A 17,213-nucleotide genomic window follows, 5' to 3' on the forward strand; every position below is an offset into this window, starting at 1 on the left:
GTGAGCTGTAGAGGGGAGCAGCCCAGATATCCAGAATTCTGGGAGACAGTGCTAGCAGAAAAGAAATTATCAGTAAGAAATTTTTCCCATTCTGTCCAAACTAAAATCTTGGCCTACCTCTCTGATATTTCCTTGTGGATGTCTAGCCATCAGTTCAAGCTCAAACATGGCTAAAACAGAGATTGAGTTCCTTATGTCCCTTTTCAATCACTGTGGACAATACTACCATCCTGTCTGTTAATCAGGTCTTTAACCTAGGTATCGCTTTCGACTTTGACTTCCTTCTAGATCATCATGTCCAAGCTATGTCTATTTTGCAGACTTTTGCTGTATAACAATCTCTAAGATATTGCCTTTCCTATCTAGCCACATAGCTAAAACTCTTATCTTTGGTTATAAACTGTTTTGGGCATAGACCTCTCTCTTTGGTCTGTTTTGTGTAATACCTAGTATGACGGGGTCCTTGTCCATGAGTAGGGCTCTTAGGCACTATGGCAATACAAATAATAAATGTATTAAATATCAGAAGTGCATGTATATCTTTTTGTTACTTTACAATTTTGAATTTAGACTAAATATGCAATATTTTGAATGAATTTGGAAGATATATCACCACTTTTTTCCAAGCATATGGTGAAGTATATAATTTGGTTTTTAAAAAATAAAAAGTTTGCTCCATTTACCACAGCATGAACTGAAATACATTTTGTCTTAACATCAAGTTCTTCTTCGAGTGATTGCTCATATCCATTCCAGTTAGGTGTGTGCGCCGTGCGTGCACATTCGTCGGAAAACTTTTACCCTAGCAACTCAGTGGGCCGGCAGGTCGCCCCCTAGAGTGGCGCCGCCATGGCACTAGATATATACCCCTGCCGGCCCACCCGCTCCTCAGTTCCTTCTTACCGCCCGTGTCGGTCGTTGGAACAGTGGAGCGCGGCTTAGCTGACCTCCACTTCCCTAGCTACTCGTAGTTCTCGTATATAGTTATGCAGTTATAATCCTTTTATATATATATTTGTATAGTTATACGTTTTTTCTTTGCTAACATAGTTAGTTTAGTAATTGTTAGCGGGGTTCAGGAAGTAGCCCCTTCCATGAACCTGGTGCCGGAGCCCATGCACGGCTCACCGGGTTTTAAAATGGGCTCGGCCTGCCAGAAGCCGATGCCAAAGGGAGAGCCACACGACTCCTGTTTGAAGTGCCTCAGGGAATCACACTTGACAGCTAAGTGCCCCATTTGCAAGGCTTTTAAGCAGAGAACAAAAAGGAGCGGGACTTTCACTTACCCCTCCACCTTTGGCGCCGAGCGATGATCAAGCGGCTGGCAGAAGCGCCTCCTCGGCACTGGACCCCGCCGGTACTGCCAAGGCCTTTCGGCACCGGCCGTTGCCGGCACCGAAGTCGACTCGGCACCACTCCCTTCCTCCGAGGTCGAGAGAGCCTACGATTCCTGCTGGTGCCTGACGGCTCCCCAGCACGCGCCGTGGTTGAGCCCCCTGCTCCTGCTGCTTCCGTGCCACCTGCATCACAGCCAGAGAGCTCGTCTAAGTCGGATTGCCCGGCACCGACACCTGCAGAGGCACCGATGACATCGGCACCGTCGATTCCAGTCCCCCAGGGCCATTGAATCCGGTGCCTGACAGCTCCCCGGCACGCGCCGTGGTAGAGCTTACTGCTCCTGCTGCTTCCGTGCCAACTGCACCGCAGCCAGAGAGCTCGTCTAAGTCGGATTGCCCGGCACCGACACCTGCTGCGGCACCGACGACGTCGGCACCGTCGATCCCGGTCCCACAAGGGCCGTAGAATCCGGTGCCTGACGGCTCCCCGGCACGCGCCGTGGTTGAGCGACTGCTCCTGCTGCTTCCGTGCCAACGGCACCGCAGCCAGAGAGCTCGTCTAAGTCGGATTGCCCGGCACCGACACCTCTGAGGCACCGACAACGTCGGCACCGTCGATTCCAGTCCCACAAGGGCCGTAGAATCCGGTGCCTGACGGCTCCCCGGCGCGCGCCGTGGTTGAGCTTATTGCTCCTGCTGCTTCCGTGCCGACGGCACCGCAGCCAGACAGCTCATCTAACTCGGATCGCCCGGCACCGACACCTACCGAAGCTCTGATGAGCTCGGTACCGTCGATCCCGGTCCCACGAGGGCCGTCGAATCCGGTGCCTGACAGCTCCCCAGTATGCACTGTGGTTGAGCCTGCTGTTCCCTCCACGCCGGAGACATTACCAACGGCGAGGGATTTCATTGCCATGACAGAGTCGATGTTGCCTGACCCCGGCACCGCCGGTGCGAGTAATACAGTCTCTTCATGTGACCGTCCTCTGTCAGCACAGCAGAGCGGCACCGTTCATGATCACGGTCCCGCAGACACTCCAGATCCTGTCGGCACGCCCGACACCACTTGCAGTCCCGGTGCTGTTTTCCTCATCGGTACTGGTCGCACTCACTGCACCGGTCGGTATCCCGTTCGCCGACCCGCTATCGGCACTGTTCCGACTCCCGGCACCGCGACAGGTACCTTGACTCCTGTAGCCACTCCCCGAGCCTCGAGATCTCGGTCGATCTCCAGGCACCATTCTGGTTGTGGGTCTGGATCTCGTTCCAGGTACCAGTACGCCTCCCGGTGCCGGTTCCCGGTGCCGAGTTGGGCAAGGTCCGACAGAGTCAGAGACTCTGCCTGTGCCTTCTTTTAGTACCTCCATGGCCATCCAGACACGCATCCGTGTCATCCCACATGCGCAGATCTTATGCTCAGGACCACGATTCTGATATGATGGCCAGCGGGCGCCAGCCCCGAAACCGAAAGAGGCTTGGCGAATGAACCTGTTTGGCCGCCAGATGTACTCTGCAGAGGCCCTGCAGCTCTGGGTAGCAAAGCAACAAGCCTTGCTTAGCTGCGATAATTATAGCACCTGGGTGAAGGTAGTTTAGTTTATGGAGTTTCTCCCTCAAAACTCCCGCCAAGAGTTCGCTGCCGTCTTGGAGGACGGGGGGGGGAAAAAAAAAGGGTACCCAGAGCGTCCCTCCAGGCCTCGTTGGACGCAGCAGACTCTGCAGCCAGGACTCTGGCCTTTGGTGTCGCCATGAGGTGCATCTCATGGCTTCAGGTTTCAAACCTCCGGCCGGAGCTGCAGTATGCCATTCAGGATTTACCCTTTGTTGGTAAAGGCCTTTTGCGGCAAAGACAGCCCCAGGCTGCCAAGCCTGATGGACAATAGGGTCCTAATGCGCTCTCTCAGCATGCATATGCCAGCGACCAAACGCAGGCCTTTCTGTCCCCAGCCGCCATACTCTGTGCCTAGCCAGAGACAGGACTTTGGCAAACGGCGAGGCCAAGGTGGTCGCAGACGAACGTCAGGACCCCTAAAGAGCCAAGGTCAAGGTCCCTCGCAATTACCACTGGGACCAAAGACGAACCTTCCAAGGTGCGCCTGAGGGCGGTGTACCAGTCACAGGCCGGGATCCCAATCCCGCTTTCTCCTGGCGTGGCCCCAGTTAATTTCAGATCGCTGGATCCTGCGCACGGTGGAGCATAGGTACCACCTCTAATTTGTTCCAGCCCTGTCCCCCTTCAGGGACCCCTCTCACGAGCAATTCCTCGTACAAGAGGTGCAGACGCCGATGGACGAAAGGGGCAAGGGGTTTTACTCCCGTTATGCCCTAGTCCCCCACTCGAACGCAGGTCTCAGACCTTCCTAGTCCTGCACGGACTCAACCGGTTTAGGATAAGGTTGAAGTTCCGCACGGTATCCCTGGGAACCATTATTCCATCCTTGCCTCCTGGGGGCTACTATGCCGCCCTGGATATGAAGGACGCGTACTTTCGCAACGCCATCTTCCCTCCGCACAGGAGATACCTCCGCTTTCTAGCCAACTGTCAGTACTTCTGGTTTATGGCCATAGTCGCCGCCTACCTTCGCTGATGTCGGATATGCGTTTTTCCGTATCTGGACGATTCGCTTATCCTTGGAGACTCTGAGACACAAACCACTCAGCGCGTGGGCATCGTCACGGTCTTATTCACAGGTCAAGGCCTGATGATTACTATAGAGCAATCCACTCTGGTTCCCACGCAGAGGTTGGACTTCCTAGGGGCTATCCTGGTCTCCTACCTAGCCGGAGCCTGCTTATCACAACTGCGGTTTTAGGCGATGGCAACAATCATCTGAGGTCTGCAGGCTTTCCCAACGACCTCGGCTCGTACTTGTCTCAGTCTCCTGGGTCCATGGTTGCCCGCAAGTTTGTAACCAAACACGCCAAGCTCCGCCTCCGTCCTCTCCAAGTCCGGCTCACCTCGGCGTACCACCTGGACAGGGAGCCAATGGTCATGGTAGTCACCGTTCCCTCGAGCACCTTAGCCACCACTCTAGGGAGCCTAACTCCCTCCCTGGTGTGGGCAGGGATGCGGTTTCATCCGCCCCAGCCCTCACTGCCCCTGACGACGGACACGTCATCTCTCTGCTCAAGTGCTCATGGTCACCTCCAAGCTTAAGGCCTTTGGTCTTCTCGGGAGCTGGCATTCCACATCAATGCCCCAAAAATGAGAGTAGTCCGCCTGGCGTGCCAGGGGTTCCAGCGGCAGCTGTGAGGCCGTTGTATCTCGGTGTTTACAGCCAACACAGCGGCCATGTGCTTCATAAATATCCAGGGAGGGACATGGTCCCCCCCTCTTTTGTCAGGAGGCCATCCATTTCCGGGACTTTTGCATGGCCCACTCGATGGAGCTGGTGACGTCCTTTCTCCCAGGCGTTCGGAACGTCTTGGCGCTTTGACTCAGCAGGCCTTTCCTGTCTTACGAGTGATCACTCTGGCCCATGTGAGGCGTTCTGCTTTCCAGAAGCGGAGATGTTTCCTCACATAGACCTGTTCGCTCACCGCGAGAGCAGAAAATGCCAGATGTTCTGCTCCTTCCAAGGTCTCTCCTCGGGATCGATCTTGGACGCATTCCTGATGCCGTGGAAAGGCCAACTCCATTATGCCTTCCCACTGTTCCCACTGGTTCATTAGGTCCTGCTCAAACTCCGCAGGGGCAGAGCGCGCATCATCATGATCACTCCAGAGTGGTCCAGGCAGCACTGATATACTACGTTGCTCGGCCTGTCAATAACAGACCCAATTACCCTGCCACCCCACCCAGACCTCATCACTCAGGGCAACGACAGGCTTCGTCACTCGGACCTGCAGCCTCTTCGCCTCACGGTGTGGCTGCTGCGTAACTGAGCCGGGGTGACAGGAAGCCTTCCACCTGGTCAACGTACCGGGCCAGGTGGAAGCGTTTCTTCTACAGCTGCAATACGCTCGATCTTGCTCCTGCTGAGGTCTCGATCCCCTCTATTTGGCCTGCCTCTGGCCTTCAGCGGCAGGACCTGGCGGTATCATTGCTGAGGATACACTCAGCAGCCATCTCTACCTTCCAGCCAGGCTAAGGTGGACGTTCGGTGTTCTCACGCTCTATGGGTTCGAGATCCCTCAAGGGCTTGGACAGCTTGCACCCTCGGGTGCGCCGCCCAGCCCCAACCTGGGACCTCAACCTAGTTTTAACCAGGCTTATGTCTCCCCCAGTCGAGCCGTTCACGACTGGCCCTCTGCTATACCTGTCTTGGACGACAACTTTCCTCGTAGCTGTTACATCGGCCAGACGGGTCTCCGAGCTCAGAGCTCTTACGGTGGTTCCGCCGTACACTAGGTTTCACAAAGACAAGGCGCAGTTATGACCGCACCCGGCTTTCCTCCCTAAGGTGGTTTTGGCCTTTCATGTTACCCACAGCTCAACACAATGGGCACAACCATTGCACTCCTTGGACATCTGTGGAGTGCTCGCATTTATATTGCGCTGCCAGAACCATTTCGTAAGGTGCCCCAGCTCTGTCACGGTAGCGGGCCAAAGGGAGGGCTTGCTTGTTTTCCTCTCAGAGGATCTCATCTTGGGTGATGGCGGACTTCCGCACTTGTTATGATTTGGCTCATATTTCCCCAAGCCACATCATCGTACAGTCTACCAGGGCTCAGGCTTCATCTGCCGCCTTGCTGGCTCATGTTCCTACCCACGAGATCTGTCGCGCAGCTCCATTGGTCCTCGGTCCATACCTTTGCTTCGCAGTATGCCCTGGTTCAACAGTCAAGAGATGCTGTAGCCTCTGGCTCAGCAGTTTTCATTCTGCCATTTTTCACTCCGACCCCACCGCCTACGTAAGGCTTGGGATTCACCTAACTGGAATGGGTATGAGCAATCACTCGAAGAAGAAAAGACGGTTACTCACCTTTGTAACTGTTGTTCTTCGAGATGTGTTGCTCATATCCATTCCACACCCGCCCTCCTTCCCCACTGTCGGAGTAGCCGGCAAGAAGGAACTGAGGAGCGGGTGGGCCGGCAGGGGTATATATCTAGTGCCATGGCGGCGCCACTCTAGGGGGCGACCTGCCGGCCCACTGAGTTGCTAGGGTAAATGTTTTCCGACGAATGTGCACGCGCGGCGCACACACCTAACTGGAATGGATATGAGCAACACATCTCGAAGAACAACAGTTACAAAGGTGAGTAACCGTCTTTTTTTATACACGTCTATCTCGATATAACACTGTCCTTGGGAGCCAAAAAATCTTAACGCATTATAGGTGAAACCGTGTTATATTGAACTTGCTTTGATCCACCGGAGTGCGCAGTCATCCCGTCCCCCCGAGCACTGCTTTACGGCGTTATATCCTAATTCGTCTTATATCGAGTTGCATTATATCGAGGTAGCGGTGTAATTCTTTTACAACTCATTTCCCATTCTACCTTATAAAAAATTAGATCATCTGCTGTTTTCAATAAAATTTTCTATGGTATATACTTTCAGAGATCATGCTGTGCAGGAAGAGATAAATATAGCAGGGAAACTTAAGTATTTAACAAGGCTTTTTGTTTGTTTTTCAATAATTATATCCAACTGAACACCCAAAAGGTTCAAGTGACCAATCAGAACAGTGCGCCTGAAACATTTTGTTCCAAACTACTACTCTTAATAGGGCTCCACTCCTGATCAAACTACCTTAAATACTTTTTTATGAAAATAAAACGGTCTTAAATGATATGGGTTTGTCATTTTTGTTTTTCCCCTCTCAGGTGAGGGAGAAGTGCCTTTGAAGTTTTGTAGAGTGATGAAGTTTAGTTTGGAGGGTGGGTTACAGAGAACAGATATTTTTTTCTCACACCGTCGCCATAGTATCTTCAGAGGGAGAAAAGTTTCATTTATATTTATAACTGCCTCGCTACATATATGGGTATTGTGACTGACTAATTCTGATTACTGCCTTACTATGTTGTAATTTATAACATCTGACTTGTCACATAAGTGCCTTAAAATAGTAAAGATCTTCATGTTCTCTGCATCCTAATACCTTCTTTCTCTTAGAAATGTTAGTCAAACTCCCCCTCCTCCCAAGAATGATAGAATCTAGATTAATTTTTTTTTTTTTTTTTTAGGGGGAAGTCGAACAGATTGCAATGATGAAACCAAAAGGCCAGAATGAACATGATGAAGGTATGCTTGAATACTTAGAAGACCTAATAGGATCAGGACGGTTAAAAGATCCTATTCAAGTTCTGTGTCGCAGAGTTGAGATGTTAAATGAGCAGAGAGGAGAGAAGGTGAGTCCTCTTGAGCGTTCATTCTCTAGAAGTCAAATATAGAACAAAATCCTTAACTGCTGGAACTTTTTATTTCAGACAAGCAACTGAAAGCGTAAAGCTAACATTTGTGAGGAAAAAATTAGGGGGGTTTGTTGGCCGGAGTGTCTTTAATTTTTATTTTAAGAATATTGTACACAATTTTTAAAAAAATCTCAGCAGGAAGTTCATTGGAAGTCATGATCAGTCTCTGGAGAACAAGATACTGTGGGCAGTCTTCCAGAGCTGAGGATTTCCCAATATGAACTGATTTGCAACCAAAGACTAGAAGAAATGCAGCTGCTTCTGTTCCATGGCTGATCATAGCCCAAGCTATGTAAAAGATGCATTCCTAGTACCCTGGGAACTGGAGTTCCTGTAAGAATACCCTCCAATCCACTGATTCCCAAAGTAAACAGAAAGCTGAAACAAGAGCACTCCATAATGCTATCTCATGGCCCCAGCTTGGCTGAGATAGTATTAGTACTTGGACCTGCAGACCCTGTCAATCCAACCTCTATTCATGTTACCAGTCCTCTCTATATATCATAGCATTACAGTCAGGTGCTGCACTCCAATCCATGCAGTCTCAGCCTCACAGCGTGGATGGTGGGAGGCTAACAGCTATAGGTAGAATCTATTTTCAGCTGGTTCAGAAGATGTTAATTAGTAGAAAGACATTCTTCTAGAGCTACTGTGACAAATGTGGGAATTTTCTGTAATATATTTATGAACTGTCTATATTCCATGAGCTGCATTTTAACAGTAAAAGAGCCATGTGTGGTTTGAGCCACCGTTTGGCCACCCCTGCCATAAAGCTACTAGGACTGTGTGGGCTGGAATCAACACATTTGAATGGAAGACCCGACCAGAGAGAATGATAACCTCAATGACTAATATTAACACCTAGCTGCAGAGGCAGCTGAACATGTGAAAAAAGCATGGCTGTAAAATGAGAGGTCAGGTGTCTGTATTAAGAGCTCTGCTAACAGACACACATGTCTGGTAGACAAAAATGAATCACAGGTAGTTCCTACAGCAATATGTATCTGAGTGCCCTGGCTTTAGCCAGTCTGAACTCTTTCTTAACCTTTGCTTTTCTGTATTTCAAAATTGCATGCCAGGTGACTAATACATTACTACCTTGTTTTGAAAAGATTACCTGGGGTGGCTGCATATACTGACTGAGCATTGTGCCCTGAAGGGGTATGGAGAAGCCTCCAGCAGGAGTCTGGCTTGACTGGATTCGTTGCAAAGAGCCAGGGAGAGAGACAAGGATTGCTGGTGCCCAAAGGTCCAGCTTTTTCAGAGTCATGGAGGCAAGGTCCTACCCTTATGGAACTCTGTGTAATCATTTGGGTCCAGGACACACAAGGGGTCACTCCCCAGGGATTGGCTACAGACTGGGGCATATCCCAGACCCTGTGAATCCATAAAAGCTACCTATCTAAGTGGAAAAGGTTCTTGATGGAGACAGAGCATCCAGATCTGCTTTATAGATTCAAGATATTAGAACACCTACTAAACTGAAAGAGTCAGGCCTACCAATGAGCTCATTAAAATCCATCTGGTGTCCATCTCGGCCTTTCAAGACCAGTCCTCCCCATCACCACCACCACTACCCCCCTATGGTCAGGGGTGTTTTGAAGGGACTAGTCTATCCACAGGTTACAGTAACCGCTGTTGTTTGAGTGATGATCCCTGTGTGTGTTCTACATGTGGGGTGCACATGTGCACCATGCACCCAAGTCTAAAAATTCTTCAGAGCAGTGTCTTGGTCCACACATGTGTAATGACTATCCTTTTGCAACCAACCAAATAAGAGGCAGTGCAGGTCAGCGCCTCTCCAGTTGCTTCTCTCCTGCCACGTGGCCTGAGTTGGAATTGTCCTTCATTTGGTTCCATGACCTATAAAGAAAATATTTGTAAACCGTGATATTCTTAGATTTGTAGTTCAAGTTTTTAGTGTAGTATAGTGTGTTTATCTCTTCCCTCGGTTGGTGAACCACTCCCTGGCTCTGAGACTGTGCCCAAAGTCCTGGGATTCAAGAATTGCATCTCCTGTCCTTGATCCTTCTCTATCAGTGACGAACATCAACTCTGCCTGTATGGTTAGGGTGAGAGACACAACTCTGTGAAGTACAGTATCCATTGCACATTGCCACCCAGAACTTGAGAAGCCAAGGAGCTTCACCTATGTAAGCAGCTAGTGAAGAAGGCTATGAAGCCACTCTCCGATTCAGCCCAGGGAGACCACCCTGTACGTTGGCCTGCAGTGCCCCTCCAAGCATGTGCCTTGGAGCAGAGCCCTCAAGTGCTAGGACTCTTCTTCGAGGGCTCCCTATGAGAGCATGGAGGACACACTCATGGATGCAAGGACAGATCACCCTTGAGGACTGTCCATGAGAAACATACTTCCTCCTCAAGCCTGTTCAGTTGGGTGAGATGTGCAGAACCTAAGCAGCTGGCTCTGATGAAGACTCCCACATTGGAGGGCAAGATGCATAAAAAGTAAGATCGGACAGTTCCCTCAGTACTGAAGCATAAGACTTGACGTTCGCCAGTTCTGTCTGAGTACTGGTCCAGACCCATCATCAGTGTTTCCTCATCTGTCTAGAGACCGTTCAATCACTACAGATGTACCCGATCCATGAGACTTACCTATGGGAACCCCTGGGACACGAGCGCATACTGAGACTTGTATAATACCAGAGGATATATTCCTCCCTTATCTACGGTTTCCATTTTTGTCCAGCCTACCCCTTCTGAGGGATGGCCTTATTCAGGAAAAGTCTATATCACTATCCCAGGAGCCTTACCTCCAACATCTGGCAGACGTCCCCTGCTACCAACTACACCACCGCTACTGATGGAGCAATTCTTGGACTCAGGTGAATCAGAGGAGATAGTCGCACTGGTATCTCTGCAGAGACAGTTGAGCTCCAATAGATAGTCGAGAGGTTACTCTTGCCATTCTGCCAGGCATGATCACCATCTAGCATTCGGAGGCCTAGGGACACCCAAAGCATGAGATTGCACCCCTGACCATCTTCACTAATAGCCACTGATGGACCTATCCTCTGTAAACTTATCTAATTGTTTTTTTGTTTATAGTTTTGGCCTTCACAATAACCTGTGGAACTCACTGCCAGGGGATGACTGCATTGTGTGAAGAAGTACTTTTGTTTATTTTAAACATGCTGCCTGTTGATTTTATTGCGAGATCTCTGGTTTGTGTGTTATATGAAGGGGTAAATAAGACTTTCTCCACATAATTCATGATTTTATACAGCTCTATCATAGCTCCCCTTAGTTGTCCCTTTTCCAAGCTGAATAGTCCCCATCTTTTAATCTCTTATGGAAGCTGCTCCATATCCCTAATCATTTTTGTTGTACGTTTTCCAATTCTAGTATCTTTCTTTGGAGATGAGATGCACACAGTATTCCAGGTGTGAGCATACCATAGATTTATATAGTGGCATTATGACATATTATTTTTTTAGCATCTGTTCCTTTCCTAAGGGGTTCCTAACACTGTTAGCTTGTTTTTTTTTGTTTGTTTGTTTTGTTTTTGTTTTTACTGGCATTGCACATTGTGTAGATGTTTTCAGGGAACTATCCGCGATGACTGCAAGATCTTTCTTGAGTGGTAACAGCTAATTTAAACCCCATCATTTTGGATCTATATAATGGGATTGTGTTTTCCATTGTTCATTACTTTGCATTTATCAACATTGAATTTCATCTGTCATTTTGTTGTCCAGTCACCCAGTTTCATGATACTTTGTCAAATTTTGTGGTCAGCTTTGGACTATCTTGTTTAATTTAGTATCATCTGCAAACTCTGCCACCTTACTGTTTATCCCTTTTTCTAGATCATATATGAATACATTGAACAGCTCTGATCCCAGTACAGATGGCTGGGGAACCCACTATCTACTTTTTCTCTGTTGTGAAAGTTGATCATTTATTCCTACTTTCTGTTTCCTATCTTTTAACCAGTTACTGATCCATGAGAGGACCTCCCTCGTATCCCATGACTGGTTTCTTTGCTTAAGAGCTTTTAGTGAGGGACCTGGTCAAAAGGCTTTCTGAAAGTCCAAGTACACTGTAGCTACTGGATCACTCTTGTCCGCGTGTTTATTGACCCCCTCAAAGAATTCTAATAGATCAATGAGGCATTATTTCCCTTTACAAAAGCCATGTTGACTCTTCCCTCAACAAATTGATTTTATCTGTGTGTCTGATAATTCTGTTCTTTACTATAGTTTCAACCAATTTGCCTGTACTGAAGTTGGGCTTACTTGTATGTAATTGCCAGTATTGCTTCTGAAACGTTCTTAAAATTGGCATCAAATTAGTTATCATCCAATCATCTAGTACAGAAGGCGATTTAAGTGATAGATTATATACACAGTTCTTTGAGTGCTTGTCATTTCAGTTCCACTCTAGGTGTGTGCATGCCCATGTGCCCAGTTGTCAGAGATTTTTGCCTTAGTGGTATCTGTGCGGTTGTCTGTGGCGCCCTCTTGAGTGCCGCGCTCATGTGGTGGTATATTAGGTGCTGCCGGCCCTATGCCCTCTCAGTTCCCTCTTACTGCCCTTGACGGTTGGTTGGAGCGCCTGGTCTTGCATTGCAAGAGCATTAGCGGTTCTTAACAGCTGTTGTTACCTCCTTTGTTTATAGTTCCTAGGTACTTACTTAGCCATTAGTTTAATAGACAGAGTCTTGGCTCTGGCTTCACTTTGCAGCGGGATATGCCCCATTCCCCAGGCTTCAAACCATGCTCATCATGCAACAGGCAGATGCCTATTAGTGACCCCCATGACAGCTGTTTGAAGTGCTTGGGGGAGTCCCATATAAAGGCCAAGTGCAGGATTTGTAAGAACTTTTGCCCTAGAACCCAGAAGGAATAGGATATCTGCTTGAGGGCCCTTCTCATGAAGGCTGTGCTTCATCCTGCGTCGGAGCCCTCCCGTTCCGATTCCACTCCTAGCCCCTTGGCATCGGTGTGGAGCGCACCGCCTGCACTGGGCCCTGCCAAACACCGTTCCCTCCCTTCCTTGCTGGTGCCTGAGAAGCTACAGAAGAAGGACTCCCTGGCACCAGAGAGGAAGAGGTCCTTCGGCAAAGGACCTATGTCAAGCCATGTGCTCACCCTAGAGCTTCATGGGGGTACTGCTGTGGTTGGACCCCCTAGCCCAGCCAGGAATCCGACTCCCAGGAGCTGCAGGGGACCCTGGCTCCTCCTAAGACCTCATTGCCCAAAGTGGCCCCGGTAGCTTCAGACCCAGTTGGCTGGCCGGCACCACACATGCTACGCTGGACTCGGCTGGGGCCCCATCGTCGTAGTGTAAGCCAGTCATGGGACTGCCCCATAGGGCAGTGGAGCATCCTCGGCCCCCAAACCTCAGGCACAGGTCCCCATCAGCACAGCCTGGGATCCCGGTCCCGCAACCTCAGTCGCTGACCGGAAGGCCTAGATCCCCAATGCCGCGCTCTCCCCCTACGAGGCGTGAGACCCCAGAGTCAAGGCACCAGTCCCTGTACCCTTGGTACCAGCGAGCTTCCTGCCAGAGATTGCAACAGCATAGACAATCTCCCAGGTGTCGATCCCCACTAGTGTGGAATTGATCCCTATCACGGCTCTGGTCTCACCTCTCTGATACCACTCGTTGAGCAGGCACTGATCCTCACTCTCTTCTCAGCGATCATCGGTGAGGGTCAGTTGGTAGAGTCACGCTTCCACAGCTCTGCCCTAGTCATCGGGGGGGGAGGGGGGGAATGGTCTGAGTCAGAGCAGGAGTTCAGCCAAGAAGGGTTGAATCACTGCTGGCCCGTGAGACTGGTGCGGCATCTGCAGTAGTGACATGGCATCAGGGATAGTGGCCTGCTCAATGGTCATTCTGGAATCCTTGGGGTATGCTGATGATGCCGGTCCTGTACTCCTGCCAATTCCTCCCTGGCCCGCTTGGACAAACCGCCTCTTGCGTCTTCTGAAGATAAGAGACTTAACTTCCTTGATGTCCACCATGGCCTGGCATTCTACCTGCAAAAAAAGAAGTCCATTAGGAAATCACCAAGACACTTTATCCCCATAGCAGAGAGACTCCGTGTGCAAGCCATATCATCCTAGAGGATTTCTAAGCGGTCTTGCGATGCATCTTGAAGTGCTACAAGATAACAAACATTCCTCTCCCTGGGGAAGTCACAGTTCACCCCACACAAACACAAACTGCCTCCATGACATCCTTATCAGACTTTCTCACTGCAAAGCAGCCACCTGGAGTTTGAGCCACACATTTGCAACCCATTATGCAGCAGTAGAATCAGCAATATTACAAGCATCTTTGCTACCAGCTTCCTCGCACCCACGTCTAGTCTGAACAGTGCTTGTGGAATACATGTAGGGATCATCACTCAGAGTAGCGGTGGTGGTTACTTTCTGTAACTATCCTTTCTTTGAGATGTGGGGTCCCTATATGTATTCCACTACCTGCCCTCCATTCCCTCTGCTTTGGATCCTATTGTGTTTGCAGTAAGAAGGAGGAATTCCAGAGGCATTGACCCACACTGAATCTTATCTTCTAGGTTGGGAATGCAAGGAGAGCTGTGCACATGCGGGGCAACAGACACTGCTTTGAAGAATTTTCAGATCTGGGTGCATGCATACGCCATGTGTGGAATACAGATAGGAATGACACATCTCAAAGAAACTCTAGTTACAGTTAGTGACCTACACTTTTGCCTTGGGACCTTAATGTGGTCTTGTCATTGCATATGAGATCACCCTTTGAGGTTTATCCACCTGCTCCCTTTTTCATTTGTCTGCTAAAACAGCATTCTTGGTGTTCACATTTGCTAGGAGAATGGGGAAGTTGCAGGTCTACCATGTATAACTTAAGGACAAAGCATCTTTACAACCTCATCTGAAATTCCTATCAAAGACTAATATCCTGGGACCAATACAGCTACAACAACACTATATATCAAAAGTGTGTTAGAATTCCATCTAAATCAGGTGGTAGATCTACTAATCATCTTTTCTAAACTGCACATCCATAAGTATGAGGAAATGTTGCATGCTTTGGATGTGCATAGGGCACTGTCATTCTACACTGACAGGACTCTGTCTTTTTGATCCTCCACTAGATTTAATGTCTTAAGCCAAGACAATGGGAGGACAACTGTTCAGTTCAGAGTCTATCTAATAAGATTTCTTTATGTACATGAACCTGTTATGAGCTTTGAAGCCTCACAGCCTGAGAATTACTGCCCATTCTACAAGGACCCACGCCACCTCAGTAGCCTTCCTCAGTAATGTCCCTGTTAAGGACATCTGCAGAGCAGCAACTTGATTCTCTGTTCACACTTTCATGCAGCATTATGAATTGCCAAAGTGTCCAGCAGAGAGACCAACTGTGGAAAAATTGTTTAAATATTTTCTGAGTTCCTGCTGCTATTGGGCTACTGCTTGGAAATCGCCTAACAGAGAATATATATGTGCAGAAAGAATAAAGAGTTATTTACCTGCACAGTTAACTGGTTTCTCAGATATATTGTACACACATACCAAATTCCACATCCCATCCTCCGTCCCCCACTACTTGGAGTTTAATGTCATCAGGATTCCAGTGCAAGGGGATTGAGGCAGCCCCACCCTGTATGCCCTTGGTTGGAGGCACAAGGACATGCAGGAACAGCTGACAGTACTGCTGATCGGAATCTCTGGCTCAAGTGCACAGGGCACACATGCCTGTGCATGGATACAACACATCTTGGAAAAAAACTGAATACAGGTAAGTAACAGTTTCAAGTACAGGATATAACATGGATTCTCTCATTTGCCTCTCTTACGTTATCAAGGAGTCTTGACTGTCCTACATTTCCTATATTGCTAACAGGAGAAAAGTAGGAGACTCAACAGTAGTTCTGGTATGGAAAAAGGTTGAAATGTTCCACTGGAACAATGAAGCACTCATAACCGTATGAGGAAGCTTCCAAGTGTAGAAAATAAAACATTCACAGAAGCTGGACATAGACTGTAGAACTTGCTTCCTCAACAGAATAACTATGGAATTTAACACTTTCAGAACTAAAGACAATGTTAAGTTATTTGACTTAACTTTCCCTTAGTAAATTCTTCATGCACAAATTTATCAAGTAACCGTGTTAGTCTGGATCTGTAAAAAGCGACAGAGTCCTGTGGCACCTTATAGACTAACAGATGTATTGGAGCATAAGCTTTCATGGGTGAATACCCACTTCATCAGATGCATCATGGATAAATGGACACACAGTTATCAAACTATTTCTCCTTGCAAACTGAGAAGGAAAAGTTTTATTTAAATAGTTAGGAAGTAGTTTTCTACTATAACAATGGTGGTTGAATAAGGACCTACGCTGAAAAGGGATTACTTAAGCATTGTTCTTCAAGAGCAACAGATACAGCAAAAATAACACACTTAAGCAGTCTACATTAGGAATTTAAAAAAAAAAATTCCCACCTGTGCTACCTTTGGTTTGACTGAATTGATATTAGCACAAGTGGGAGCCCTTGTTTAAAAAATAAAAATCTGATTCCATGACTTTATAAAAAAAAAAAAGCCTTATATATCCTGGTGGGGATTTTCTTATAAAATTCCCTGGGTTAGGCTGAATCTATGTTCCTGGTTGTCTTACATTATTGCATAGAATCCTCAAATAGGTTCAAGCTCCATTGTGCTATACAGTGAGTCCCTTCCTCCAAAAGCTCACAATCTTAAATTGTGTTGTGAAGTTAATTTTGGAAATGTTTTTTCTGTATATGATCTTAATTGACTACCTTATATAGTGTGATCAGTTTTCTCACTGTTCATTATGTTTTCTCTGAAGTATTGTTAGAATGTGAAATGTGAACTGACTTTAGATGTTGTATTTTCTTTTCTAGTTAAACAGAGTTAAAATGGTGGAGAAAGAAAAAGATGCTTTAGAAGGAGAGAGAAACAAAGCCATTGAATTTCTTTCTTTGGAAAACAAAATGTTCAAGGAAAAGAATTGTATTTGCCAATACTACATGTAAGTAACACCTTCCTTTCTAAACTTTTGATGTTGGTTTCTATATTAGTAGTGCAGTTACTAGTTAGCTACCGTGTCTCCATATTTCCACTTGTAAATATTGTCAACATGAATCTCCAGGAACACTCAAAACTTTCACTGAATAGTTCAAATTTAAAAGAATACTAAGTAAAATGAGTGCCTATTTATGCTAAGTATTAAGTTTAAAAATGTTAGATAATTTCAAATAGCAATGGTCCGCGTTGGCACATATAAACAAAATTAAAAAAAAAAACCAAACTTGGTTACCAGCTTTCTTTTACTTTAACCTTTTTTTAATCTCGTCCTGCCCCAACACCCCCCCCGCTCCGCCCCTGCCCCCCCCCCCCCCCCCCCCCCCCCCCCCCACACACACACACACACACTCTCCCCAGTAAAATAGTTTGGCTGGTGGACTTCCTAAGGCCAACCTCTTACTTTAAAGAGAAACTGGATATTTTAAATTGTTAACTAAGGGTTTGTCTAC

At 47.7% G+C, this 17,213-nt stretch overlaps 1 protein-coding gene and 1 long non-coding RNA gene across 8 annotated transcripts in view; one reads left to right on the plus strand and one right to left on the minus strand.

The window, feature by feature from the left end:
* Nucleotides 1–17,213, plus strand: part of SMC4 (structural maintenance of chromosomes 4) — a 125,480-nt gene that overhangs the window by 31,497 nt on the left and 76,770 nt on the right. For all 7 annotated transcript variants that reach the window (XM_050965800.1, XM_050965796.1, XM_050965794.1 and 4 more), the window contains 2 exons: nucleotides 7,468–7,632; nucleotides 16,581–16,708. In XM_050965800.1, the coding sequence (XP_050821757.1) occupies nucleotides 7,468–7,632; nucleotides 16,581–16,708 (293 nt within the window). The remainder of the gene's footprint in view (nucleotides 1–7,467; nucleotides 7,633–16,580; nucleotides 16,709–17,213) is intronic.
* LOC127057303 (uncharacterized) lies at nucleotides 8,481–13,699 on the minus strand. Its single transcript, XR_007776051.1, has 3 exons — nucleotides 13,310–13,699; nucleotides 10,470–10,660; nucleotides 8,481–9,558 (listed from the first exon to the last, which is right to left on the minus strand). It is a non-coding gene; the product is annotated as an uncharacterized LOC127057303 (long non-coding RNA).

The sequence above is a fragment of the Gopherus flavomarginatus genome, chromosome 8 (genome assembly GCF_025201925.1).
Source record: "Gopherus flavomarginatus isolate rGopFla2 chromosome 8, rGopFla2.mat.asm, whole genome shotgun sequence".
Lineage (NCBI taxonomy): Eukaryota > Metazoa > Chordata > Testudines > Testudinidae > Gopherus > Gopherus flavomarginatus.